The following is a 13,891-nucleotide window of genomic DNA, read 5'->3' as shown; positions in this document are numbered from 1 at the left end:
GCGGCACGTGGGATCTTCCCGGACGGGCACGAACCCATGTCCCCTGCATCGGCAGGCGGACTCTCACCCACTGCGCCACCAGGAAAGCCCTGTTTTTCCTTTTGACACCACCATCTTGAAGTATCACTAATCATTGGTGAGTCTGACCCTCCCAAAGGAAAAGACAGTCCTAGGGAGGATCACAGGCCCGGGCAGGCGGCCAGGGGAAAGAGCCTGTCTGGCTGGAAATAGGTCTGTCAGTGACGTGGACATGCTTAAGGGACAGAGCCCTATGCTGTGTTCTGATAAGGGACCCCTGGATGCAAAGGTGGTTCAAAACCAACCTTCAAGATAAAGACCAGCTGATCCTAAAATATAGTTCACTTGAAGTTTTTGGACGCTTATTTTTAAGATTAAAAAATGCTTAGGATTATTATAAACCAATATTTATCAAAAAGTAAGAGTGTACTTAGAATAGTTTTGTTTACCTGATTAAGTATCTGGGTTTTGGTCTGTGTAGGGCTGTGCAAATTGTGAACTTGTGCTTGAGCTTGTGGACATTTTCGGGTGTCTCCCCCTCTACCCCCACCCCTGTTTTCCACAGACTTGTCTCTGTCTCCAGCCTCCCTTCCCATGGGCTAAAGAGAGGAAGGAGACTGAGCAGGAAGGGGCCAACCGTTGCACAGTCCATACCACAGTCGCCTGGGTCCATCCATCCATGTGTTTTTCATGAATTCCCGCAAGAAAATTAGCTTCATGGAATATCGTTAAGTGGCGTGGAAGTGACCAAGAAAGAGACAACAAACAAACACTGTTAACCCAGAGTTCTAAAGGAGGTTTAATGAATAGCAGTGCTGTCTCTCGATATGTCCATCCCATAACCGAAGTCAAAGGGCGGGTGGTAGATTATCAGAGACTTGGAACAGCCTCAAGGCACAGAGCCCACCACCTCTGTCTGACCCAACACCTGCCACCACTAAAGCCGCATTCCTTGTCTAAGTGGGTAAGTGAGCCCTGGGGTCCACTGTCTCCCCTGCAACAAACACTGGACCATGGAAGCGGCCAAGACTCGTGAACTCTGCCTCTGTAGAATGTCTTCTCTCCTAGCTGCCTCCTTGACTGCTTGTCTGGCCTGCCCTGCTCCTTTATAACATATAACACCCAAACTACAAAATCGCTAAAGGCAGGGGGCCTGATTCCTTGGACAAATACCACTTTGTAATGTTTGGGTTTTAAAAAAAAAAGAACAGTTTTAGAGCAGTTTTAGGTTCCCAGCAAAACTGAGCAAAAAGTTCAGAATCCCCCCACTCCCACCTGCTCAGCCTCCTCCACTATCGACATCCTGCGCCAGAGTGAACAAACGCCATTGATTTTCTCCTCTTGTTCTTCCTGCCAGAGTCACCCTTGACCCCACTGAGTACTCCAGTCTGGGCTGTCGGTTTTCCAGCACTTCTCTATGGCATAATCCCTCTGTAGTGTCATATTGTGCGCCGCAGTTGTCCTTTCAGTTATTCTGTAAACCCTTCAACCTCTCGTGGGGTCCTAACACAGCCCCTGGGACATGGGTGGTGCAAATATGACTACCTCTATCTGAGGGAGGAGGAAACAGAAGCCCAAAGAAGTCACATGGCTTGAGCAGATCACATAACTATTTGGGTACCAGAAACTGAGACCTGGCACTTTTTGGAAATCATGCCTTTGCCCTGTTTGGCTAAACTTCTAACTCACTCCTTTCTTTCCCTTTGACCATTCAGCGTATTCCTAATATGGAGACATATGCGTCCTGCCCAGGCTAAGAGCTAGATGTTGAAGTCCAACTGAAGTTACCGAGCCAACTAGAGTTATTTTTCCTCTCTCCAGAAAGCCAGTCTGTCTTCTCTCAGCATCAGGTGTCCTTGGGCTTGCAGCCATGTTCCGGGGAGGCGCCATCCCTGGTCTCCACACGGGAGAAGGATGCTTTGCCTGGCCACACCTGTGAGTCTGTTCATGGCCCAATGAGAGTGGGCATGACAGTTTAGGAGACAGGAGAGAGGATGGCTGAAGGGTTAAGTCTGCAGGTGCAGCTTCAAGTCGTAACCTGCAAGACACAGACCTGGGTGTGTCTGTGTCGAGTGAAGGTGGACCCCAGAGAGGAGGAAGACCAGGAATTAGAAGACTGGATGGTCAACACTTTCAGTTGAAACCTAGAAGTTGGAGAAAGGAAGGCTAGAAGCCAGAGCTCTCAGAACTGGCTTGTGCTAATATGGTGTGTGAGTATCCATGATGCTCTGGGATTGCTCATAGCCTGACCCGTGAACTCAGGTAATGAGGGACCACTGATCGTGAGAGATGATGATTGGGGGTGGAGATAAAGTACTTTGAAAGGAGAAATGAAAAAAAGCTCTTCTGTGTGATTCTGTCACACAGAAGTCAAAACTGAAAAGGTTATTTAATCTAGAAAAGAACAGAGAAAGACAATCTTAGGTTACAAGAAAAGATTTGGAAAACGTGGGTCAAGGTATCAAGGCATTAAATAATCAAGTCAGGATATCTTAAAACAACCAACTTCTTTAATTAGAAAGCAACAAACATGCAAATGGCAAGTGTAGAAATTTATTTGAACCAACATTTTCACTATAATGGAAATTACTCTTCAACAGTGATCCAAGCTCCCACATTTGAAGGTTAGGGAAAATATTGCACTTTGCATTTTCTAGCACTCCTCATACATGGCAAAAAGTTTTTAAAACATTTCGCTAGTTTTGTTTTACACACACTCCCAAATTCATGCACACAGTCATTCCAAACCAATGTTAGGTCATCCCCCCAAAAGGGAAAAACTCCAAAAAACCACAACCTTAAAATTGCACTGAAGCTCTGTAAAGAAAAAAATATAAATGTCTTATACAAATTTCCGAACATCTAAGTGCTTGCCGATAAGAGCTGATTATTCCTCGTCCTCATTTTCATTCTCCTGACCGGAGCCTTCTGATCTGTCACTCTCCAACCGGTCTGGAAGACACAGATATGAGACAAAACGAAATACCTTTATTATTACAATTAAAATAAGTTTCAATGCCTTTTATTCAAAACTGATTAAAATGTATATAATTCAGCACATCATCATGTAAAAATCAGTTCACAGCTGTGTGTAGAAAAGTTATTTTTGCCTCTGGAGACAAAGAGTAAAGGAAACACAGCACTCTCAACTTTGAATAGTCATGTAATTCCAAAGATATAAAAAGTACAAAGAAAAAACCCTAAAGATCTTGATCTACTGTGGCCTACTGCAATGATTTCAAACCGTGTTCCTGGGAGCCTGGGAGCCCTAGGAGGTGTATCAGGTGTCACCAAGGGGAGTGAGAGGCAAGCTGTGCGGGAGAATTTGGTGGTCGTTCTTGAGGATCTGTGTATTTGTTTATAAAAACATTTCTTAAATATCTGCTATGTTCCAGGATACAATGGTGACCAAAACAGTCACAGTCTCTGTCATCAAGGAGCTTATCTAGACTGAACACTCAAGGGAGTGTACAATTACAGCCCGGCGAGTGAGCACGGCACGTCCTCTCAAGTTCCATGATTTACACTTGCTGTTCCTCTGCTTGGGACACCTTCACCCAGTTCTTCAGCTGTAATGGTTCTGCTTACTCATCTCGATACGACTATTATTCCCTGTGTGAAACTTCCCCCAGACTTTTTCAAATACCCAACCTGCAGAATTATGAACTCCTTCCTTCACACTCCAGAATATTCTGTGTGTATCGTGTAATAATTACAGTAATAGCTTGTTTGCCTGTCTTCTTACAGACTAGACTGTGAGCTCCTGGGAAGATGGTAGTTATTTCTTTTATGTCCTAAGGGTCTAGTATGAGAGGTTGAATGAAGGTTTATCAAATAAATGAACGTCAGTTTTACTAAGATAAGATATATTACGTTAGGGTATGTAAAGAAGGCAACAGTACCGAATCACTACCACCACTAGCGTGGAACCCTTTCTATCACAGAAAGATTTCTCCAGGGTAAGCTGCGGGAAAAAAGGCTTAGACACGGGGGAAACAGTTCCGTCCCACTGTCAACACCAAGAGAAAACAGAATCCTGAGATTTTATTATCTACAGAGGCTTAAACACTCCCATTGGATTCTAAGTCAACAACACCAGTATACAGAAGGGATTGTATGTTTAATTGTCCAAGTGAATTAGATTAAATCCCCTCTACGCCAACGCCATTTCAATGTCAAACTAATGAGATAATGTATGTGTGTATGATTTGTAACCTGAATTATACAAATTTTAGTTGTTATTATATAATAAGTGTTCAATACACATTTGTAAAATAAATGAACAAAATAAGATGATGACAGACCTTCACAGGTCACTAAGGAATCTAAACACAGTGGAAGACTTTCTGATCAATAAAAGGCTACCTAAGGGATGTTAGTATAAAAGAGATTACACTCTTTATTGGATGATATACTTTCATGAGAGGAAAAAACATGAAGTTGCTATTCTGCTTAACCAGAGTATCGTGAATAGGATACAACAACTGAGTATATTCAACAAACCTATTCTGTCATATTACTGGAGCCTGAGGAAGCACTATCAGCCTATTTCAGAATGTGTAGGGTGGCCCAAATTCTCTCTGGTTGTCACACTTACGAATGAAGATGGGGACATGGAGGGGAAGGAGGAAATGTCACAGCCTTCAAATCAAGCAGTTTACAGCAGACATTAGAATTCTGCAGAGTCCAAAGCAAGTGACAAGAAGGCAAGGGAGGGCCCCTGGAGTCTCATACGGGTCACACGGTAACTGACAGTGGCTTGTGGAAGGAGGAAGAGGGCAGAACAGCTGTCCGTTTCTCAAATCCTTCTCACGTAACTGCTGCCGAGTCATGTCTCAGAATAGAAACCCAACTTCTAAGAATAAATTAAATGAAATCTTTTTGTCCACAAGGTGCTACTGAGGTAGGAAAACTGATAAGCAGTTCCACACTTTCACAAATCTCTGGCTGGTAATTACAGACCACAGAGATCTGAGAACACTGCGTTCTTTTAAATGAAAACTAGAAATAATCACTTCTGTATCCACTGTTTTCGAAAGTTGACAACACCAAACTGCTCCTGTAAGTAAGGTTTACATTTGTGGAACGGTTCCTGTAATTCTCTGTTAGAAATATTTCTTCAAGAAATTATTTTTGATCGGAAAAGATAAGATCATGAAGAGAGATTAAGTTTGCTGGGGGTGTGGGGAGGGGACAAGGGAGATATGAAAAAAATACCCCAAGGAAACCTGTGTTCCAACAAAACAGAGTCAATACAAGACTCATCGTTAGCTAAAGATTTGATACTAGAAGTTCATTCATTTGTTCACCCGTTCATTCACGAAACACTATTATATGCTAGGCACTGTTCTAGAAGCTAGCTGTCCAGCTCTGAATAAGACAAACTAGGTCTCTGGTCTTAATGAGCTCACTTTCTAGAGGAGAAAAACAGAAAATAAGAAAGGTATTTTTCTCCTTTAATCTGTGTAGCAAGACAAAAATAAAGAAATGAAGTTAGAATAAGTACTTGATGAAATAGGCAATGACCAGAGAGTGACTGAATGAGAAGGAGGGTGTGAGAAGGCACATGAAACAACTTCACACTGGGCGACTAGGGAAGGCTTTTCTAAGGAGGTAACACTGGAGCTGAGACCTCAATTGTACGTTCAATTATTAGTGAAGTTGGACGAAGTTGCCTAAAAGGCAGAGGGAACAGCCAGTGAAAAGGTCCTAAATATGCTAACAAGCTTGACGAATCTGAGGAGGAAAGTAGCCATTTATGGCTGAAATGTAGTGGGCGAGGAGAAAACTGGAATGTGTCGACTCAGTGGCTGGCAGGTCTAGGTCACGTAGATCAGCGTATGAAGTCTGGGTTTTAAGAGCAGCTGGGGAGTCCCTGAGAATTTTAAGCAAGGGTGACATAACCTAATGTATATTTTTAAAAAATGGGTCAGCAAACTATGGCCCCTGTGCAAATCCTCCCACAGCCTATTTCTGTAAATAAAGTTTCATTAAAGCAGAGCCATGCCCTTGATCTACATATTATCTGTGGCTGCTTCTGCACCACAATGTCAGAAATGAGTAGCTGCAACAGAAACCACATGGCCCACAAAGCCTATTTACTGTCTGGCCGTTTAAAGAACAAGTTTACTGACCCACGTTTTAGTTTTATTTTTGGCTGTGTTGGGTCTTCGTTGCTGTGTGCGGGCTTTCTCTAGTTGCGGTGAGTGGGTTTCTCATTGCGGTGGCTGCTTCTTGTTGCGGAGCACGGGCTCTAGGATTGCGGGCTTCGGTAGCTGCAGCATGTGGGCTCAGCAGTTGCAGCCCCTGGGCTCTAGGGCGTGTGGGCTTCAGTAGTTGTGGCTTGCGGGCTCTAGAGCGCAGGCTTAGTAGTTGTGGCGCACAGACTTAGTTGCTCCGCGGCACGTGGGATCTTCCTGGACCAGGGACCGAACCCGTGTCCCCTGCACTGGCAGGCAGATTCTTAACCACTGCGCCACCAGGGAAGTCCCTGACCCATGTTTTAAAAAGCTCCCTCTGTGCTGTGGAAATCAGATTGTATGAAGGCGAGAGCAGAAGCAGGGAGACCAAGGTAGATGAATATGTGTTATATTCTGGAGTAAAGCTACCATAATTGATGGAGTGAATCTGTGTATGACTGGGTAAGTGCCTGTGAGTCAATATGATGTTACGCTCTATAGATCCATCGTGGAGAACACTGTGGCGATCTAGATGTACGTGTGCCAAGGTCCAGAGGTATGAAGGGATGCTTCAGGGTTTTATAAACCATATTAACATATTTGGACTCTATCCTAAGAGCATGAGGAGGCCCAGGAGAATTTTAAGGAGGGGAGTAAATTGATCAGATTCTAACATATTTTAGAAAAGATTAGAATGGTTCACACACCATCTCTCCAAAGCCTGTCAAAACTTCTAGGAATCTCAGAACTGCCTTTCTCTCTCAAGAAGTTGCCTAGACTAAAAGTCTTTAGTACAGCATTCATGAGAATAATTTTGGTTGCTTTTTTAAAATGCAGGAGCTCAAACGCTATTCAGATGAAATGAATCAGAATCTTTCATGGATAGGAACCAGGTATTTGTAGTTTTAAAAGGGGGATTTAAAGTGCACTCTTCATTAAAAATCACAGCTTAAGCAGGAAGGAGCTGATTTCCCAGGAAGCCTTGTGGAGTAATGGAAAGGCTGAAGTATTCTGTGGCTAGATTGTGCTTCCATGATCAAAGTCTATTACTAACTCTCCTTGAATACGCAGACATTATTGTACTTGGAATACAGGACAATGAAGGGAAGGAGAGGAAAGGAGTAGTTGACTCATCAAATAACTAGACATCTTAAGGATAAAAGCAGCAGAAATACAAACTCTTGGGTACCTTTTTCTATCTAGTCTTTTACCTAAGAGAAACAAGAGGGTGAGTTAAGTTGACTAAACCTTGACTGCTGACAAAAAGAAATAGAAGAAAGGGAACCTTTATATTATAAAACATCTAATTCTAAAATCAAAGAAGGATGGTAATAACTATTAGTTAACAAACCATTGACACATTAGCACCTATTTAAAATAGATTCTTGGACTTCCCTGGTGGCGCAGTGAATCCACCTGCCAATGCAGGGGACACGGCTTTGAGCCCTGGTCCGGGAAGATCCCACATGCCGAGGAGCAACTAAGCCCGTGCGCCGCAACTACTGAGCCTGCACTCTATAAAGTCTACAAGCCACAACTACTGAGCCTGCATGCTGCAACTACTGAAGCCCACACGCCTAGAGCTTGTGCTCTGCAACAAAGAGAAGCCACGGCAATGAGAAGCCCGCACACTGCGATGAAGACCCAATGCAGCCAAAAATAAATTTATTAGAAAAAATAAAATAGATTCTTGCACAAATGAAAGGAGAATTAGTTTCCTATAGGAAAACTCAGGAAGAACCATTCACCAGATGAACTCTTCATAAGAACAAGCAAATTTTAGTTGTCATAATCAGCAAATGTTTTTCTTGTTCTATAAAATGCTGCCTCCTCAAATCTGATATCCAAGTGAATTTTTAAGGTTACTGATTGTTACTGAAGAAAACAGATCAAAAGATGTTACAGTGGTTAGAAGTACTACAATAATATTTTGTTGGACTACAAACATTTTCTGTTTACATTTTAGGTTTATTTTTTGTTTTGACTATTTGAAATTTTCACTCTTTCCTGGTAATAGTTAATATTTACAATTTGAGGGTTATTTTCTCTCCAGCTCTTTTAATTACAGACATAAGGGGCTTCTTTCAATGCTTCAGAGGTACTACAGTCTCTCTCCTCCAGGACTTAGACAAATGCTACATACTCTTTATTTTGCCTGGAATACTTAGCTCTCCCTTCCCCACCCTCTGAGAAAGTGATATATAATCTACTGCTTATATAGACCTGAAGGTCTGAAATGGAAGTTATCCTAATAAAGAGTGAGGATGGGAGGGGACATCATGATTAGAAAGATCTCTGAAGTGGGAAAGAGTTTGATGTACCCCAAAATTCAGAGAGGGCCAGAGTGGATGGAGTGGATAGAGAAGGAAAGAATGCACTAGAAAAGCAGTTTGAGGTCAGGTCCTCCAGAGGACTGTGTGTCTTATTCATGACTTGAACGTGTTCCTGAAAGTGAAATTTGTAGGTAAAAGGGGAGTAAGTGCTTGGAAGCTAGTTTCAAATTCAGGCTTTACCATTTATCAGTTATGTGACCTGGGGTGAGTTATTACAAATAATCTACTTTGTAAAGGGTTGGAGCTAACTGAGGATAAATTTGTGAAATGACTGGTATATTGCCTGATACATTACAGGTATTCCATAAATGGTGGTGGTTGTTTTTATTAAATAATACCCAACATATGAAGAAATTTGTGATATCAGTGAAGAGTGATAAACACTTTGTTTATAATGGATACTGGATATTTTCTACTGTTATGAACACAGGTTATTCCATTCCTTCTTGAATATTAGTTATAATATATGCAATTTTGTATCTGTGGCACTGAACCTCACAGTTTATCATCTAAAACAGAAAAATACTGAAAAAAACATACTGAGCTATCTGTTTCAACCTCTGTAGTAACACGTTACATTTATTTTTGTCTCGGCTGTGACTGATTTTGACCAAACCTACCATTAAAGGGTACTTACTATAACGTATCTTAAGGTTTATGGTATGATCTTCCACTCTGAGAAGAAAAGCACAGCTGATAAAATTTTCAAATGACTTCATCTTTTCACTTTGACACTTTTCAATAAAGTTGGCTCATGGGGATATAAATTACTGTACTAAGATCAAGAATTCATAGAACTCATTCAAAAGTTAAGCTGCCTTCCATGCACCTGTTCCCTCTGAGAGGACTTAATGTCAGCAAGAAATAAACTTCTCTTGTGTTAAAAAAAAAAAAAGTTAAGCTGCCTTGACTTTGTAATTTAAGGAAATTTTTACTTTACTTTTTACTTTTACTTTACTTTTTACTTCACTTCACTTCACTTTATTGGCTGTGCCGCATGGCACACGGGATCTTAGTTCCCCAACCAATCGAACCCATGCCCCCTGCAGTGGAAGCTCGGAGTCCTAACCAACGGACCACCAGGGAAGTCCCCCTTTTTTTAAAAAATAAATCCCTTTAAAGTAGATCTTAAATAATAATGTTTTTCAAATATAATAATGATTTTAATAGTACACTGACAGTTCTTACCAGCTCGAATATGATTCAGTGAAGCCAACATCCTCAACATGAAAGAGGCTGGAACTGTAATGGTATTTCTAGTCTCTTCCAGCATGAGTTCATTTCGAGTTATAACCTATGAGGCAAGTTAAATAACCATGTCAAAGATCACAGGGTAACTGTACCTTTTCCTTAGAGATTAGGAGAACAGTAAAAAATTAGCAGGAATTATTTCATTCTTCATATGTATCTATATATGTCTATATTTCCACCTTAAGGCTACTCAGTACCAAATAATTACTTTAACTTGCATTCGACAGAGTAAGATCAGAGAACACTACTCTTTCAACTGGCAGAAAGACAAAGGTCAAACCTTGAGGCTACTTAAAACATTCAAGAATTCAATTTATTTTTACTTATAATTTGTTTTCCAGAGCAGTCTACTTTGTGTCTGTTTATTATTTTCCCATCTAGTAGAACTGATACTTCTAGTGACAGAGCAGTGTTAAATTATTATCCCTGGGTCACTTGGGTCCCTCAAGAAAAATGTTACCTTGACTGAAGCAAAGTAATCTTGAAAAATAAACCTTTGGATAAGAGTTACCAATGAATTTTGTCTTAAGTACCAAGCATTGGACTAAATGAACATCCATGAACACCTAGGGAGCTAATGGATAATCACAGGCAAAGGAAAAAAGAAAGAGGAAAAGCAAAGGTCATGGCAAAGGAAAAACAGGAAGAAAGAAAGGAAAGCATGAGAGGAAGAAAAAGATGCTAACCTGATCAGCAGTCCCCCAATGATATTACAATACTTTTTCAACTCATCGGGGTGCCCGACAGGGCCCTTTACAACCATGCCCCAACCTAGCTTTTTAGTCCAACTGAGCTGCTTTCATATGTGTCCTCTAGGTTTCAGCACACTGGTGGTTCACTTACCTTACAGTAACTTGAAGCACACTGATGCTTCTGTCTCAAATGTTCCTTTGATCCTTGTATGCCTAGGAAACTCAGTCCAATTCTTATTTCCTCTGTGAAGACCGTCCCATCCCATCTATTCCATTTGCAAGCATGGCTGTTCCTTTCTACGGGCTTCCAAAACACTATGGGTACATCTCTGACACTGAGCACACTATAGTCTAGCTGTTTATATGTCTGTTTTTTCCACGAGTCTTTCAGTTCTGAAGGAGGGGGTTATCTTTTTCAATTCAGCACTGTGCCTGACATACACCAAGTGTTTTATATATGTCTATTAAATGAGTAAAAGTATACGTGGGAATTTCACTGTGAACTGTCAACCTTGGTCTAGAGAACTAGTTTTCCAAGTCATTAATATTTTTAGCAATGAACTCTTATTTTATTAAGAGGGGGTGGTATCAACCTTAGTTGCAATCCCCTCCTCACAGAAGTTCAACAATTAGTTAGTAGCTGATTAATGCAATGGATCCTTATTTTCATAAGAAATCTTATACGGAAACCCAAAAATGAAAACCCTCGTTGCAGTTGGGAAGGAAATGCCCAGAGTTTAGCTTTCATATCATCCATCTTCCTGCTTCCAATTCTGTAAAAAACCTAGAGCTTCAGAGAACTCAGTTTGAAAACTAGTGATGTCACAGTAGCTTCAGAAGCTGAGGAAATCTTAAAATATAATCATAAAGGAAAAGAGTCTCCAATCGTTTGTTCTGCTACCTATTTGGCTATGATTATGGAGAACAGCTATAGCAAAACTATTTTCTTAAAAGGACATCGTGGTTTTTTTTTAATGATTCTTCATTGCAATAAGCACAAATAGTCACCCTATGTTTCTTCAACTACAATATACTATATCTGTTACTACCAATAATCAATATTCTACTTATCCAAATAATATTCCAATTTTTACCTCTCTAGTATTGTGGGCATGTTTTATTCTTGACTTTTCTTTTTCTTAAAATTTGACCTCATTAAATGAATTAACTTGTTTTATGTTACCAGCTAATAACAAAATGAGCTGCTTTGATTCTTCTTCAAACAGCAGTTCGGGAACAAAGTGACATATGTTCTATAATAAGTATAATAAAAATCTTACTTCATCGGCGAGTTTTCGGTTAAAAATCCTTGACTCTTCTAGGGGTGACCAGATCTTTATGTCATAATCTATGCCAGACGAGGCTAGAACTAGAAATAAAATGCTCACATTAATATAAAGCTTAGAAATATGCCATTAATTCATGTACATTTATAATGTATATATGCTTGTATGTATATGTTCAGCAAAATTGAGTTAGAATGGAAATTGTACTGATACATTTAGTTGTTAACTGAGAATATTATTTTGAAGATTTCCTAAAAGTTACTCTAGAACACAATTTTAAGACCATCTTGAAATCACTCGAATTTTTTTCTTACTTACTGCTCTTTTATGAGAAACATGGGCAATTTCAAATGGAAGGCAAGAACAAGCCAATGCTCCTTTGTTCTGGTAAATTAATTCAGACATGTGAAGACTAAAAGGCTTGGAGGTTCAATTTGGTTAAGTAGTGAAAAGTTCAATCAGCCAAACGTCTTACAGCTGAAAAAACTTAGAAGCACTCTTAAGAGTATAAACTCGTTAACCTATTTCCCCATATTTTCTGCCCAAAGCAGGTTATAAGTGTTTTTTGTTTTAAACCCCAAATAGTAATACTTGACCCTAGTGGCTGCCTACTAGGATAATTTGGATTATTTTTATATTAACAACTAGGAAAAAGTTGAAGCTGATTAATTATACTAATGATTTCTAGCCCTTGCCTTATAAAAGGTCATCTTACTTGGGTCAAACGGGTGTGGCTGCAGGCAGTTTACCACGTGATTATCAGCTTCCAGAAGCATTAAATGCTCAGCAGTGTGACGATCCCAGATGAAGATATGGCCACAGTCAGAACCACTCATTACAAAGTTAGCACCCCAGAAATTGGCTTCTTTTATCTAAGGGTTAAAAAAAAGGAAATGATAAGAGAATTCAAATCAAAGTTATTAAAAAAGATTTAGTCTATTCTCAAGTTAAAACAGTTAATTGGCTCAGAAAATAAAAAATTGAAGAGAGCCTTTGTCTTCTAGTATATTGAAATCATGATAGAGATTTATCAGCAGGGATAAAGTGGCAGTAAGTAATGAAAAGTCCCCCATGAAGATAGGGATTTGCTTTGTTCAATGCTATATTTATAGTGCCTGAAACAGTACTTGGCACACAGTAGGTGCTGAGTTAATAACTGCTAAATGAATGAATGGGATTTCTGCGTTTTGAACAGTATAATGGAAACATATATATATGTTATTGAACTTTCCAAAAACGGTTCCATTTTCGATTTTACAAGATAATAAAAACAATTCATAGAAAAAAATGAATTGTTCCCTCCTGTATCTTGCTTTATGCCAAAAGAACAAAAAGTACCAATCTTTTTATTAGCTATTAGAAGCTCTCACAATCAAGAAGGAAAGATATAAATACATATTTACTTTTATGAAGCAATGAGACAAAGGATATGCTAGAATGGTTATGATGGAATTTTTCAGCAGATGCACATGAATGAACCATCAAAAATCTTTCTTTGTACTTCATATCAGAATTTTTGAAATCATTTTAAGTGCAGCTGCTACTTTGCTATTTTTGGCAAAGCAAAGGAGGGGAGGAGTTTTTTTGTTACTTGGAATACTTTTATATTTACTTGTCTTCTTTTTTTTTTCCATTCCTGTCCCTAATTATTTTCATTCAAAATTTTAACCAGCAAAATGCAAGAAATATAAATTGGTTACCTCTATCAATAATGAGTATGCTTTCCAGAATGATTAAATTATTACTACCAATGATATCTATAGAGACAGCTAATTGTTTCCCCATCCCAAAGTTACTTTTTGCCTTGACTCTAAAGAAAGCAGATTAAAACGGATTCTGTAGATACTTTTTGATAACTCAATGAATATATGAGAACACTTTCTAGATATAAATGGTTCGGAGTAACAGTTATGTTAATCATCTCACAAGATTCTCTTAGTAAACAGTTAATATTGCATTGGGTATATAGACTTCTGGGTTATAAAAACTTGAAAAGATCTTAGAGATCATCTGGTCTATTCTTATTTCATAGATGAGGAAATTAAAGTCTAGAAAGACAAGGTGACTAAAACAAATCTTTACTTGTCAATCTTTAAAAGAGTTATCATTAATATGACTATATTTTGCAAGGA

The 13,891-nt window shown here is 39.4% G+C and overlaps 1 protein-coding gene across 5 annotated transcripts in view; it reads right to left on the bottom strand.

Moving 5' to 3' along the window:
• Positions 1 to 2,326: 2,326 nt before the first annotated feature.
• DCAF6 (DDB1 and CUL4 associated factor 6) overlaps positions 2,327 to 13,891 on the bottom strand; it is a 172,731-nt gene continuing 161,166 nt past the window's right edge. For 2 of the 5 annotated variants that reach the window (XM_060033538.1, XM_060033525.1), the window contains 4 exons: positions 12,475 to 12,631; positions 11,754 to 11,842; positions 9,719 to 9,824; positions 2,328 to 2,970 (listed from right to left, as the gene is read on the bottom strand). In XM_060033538.1, coding sequence (XP_059889521.1) covers positions 2,906 to 2,970; positions 9,719 to 9,824; positions 11,754 to 11,842; positions 12,475 to 12,631 — 417 coding nt within the window. In that variant the 3' untranslated portion in view covers positions 2,328 to 2,905. Of the gene's footprint in view, positions 2,971 to 9,718; positions 9,825 to 11,753; positions 11,843 to 12,474; positions 12,632 to 13,891 lie in introns of all 5 variants that reach the window. The other 3 variants (XM_060033562.1, XM_060033532.1, XM_060033554.1) reach the window with 3 other exon arrangements.

Source organism: Delphinus delphis, chromosome 1 (genome assembly GCF_949987515.2).
Source record: "Delphinus delphis chromosome 1, mDelDel1.2, whole genome shotgun sequence".
Taxonomy (NCBI): Eukaryota; Metazoa; Chordata; class Mammalia; order Artiodactyla; family Delphinidae; genus Delphinus; species Delphinus delphis.
This window is presented reverse-complemented; position numbering and strand designations above follow the sequence as displayed.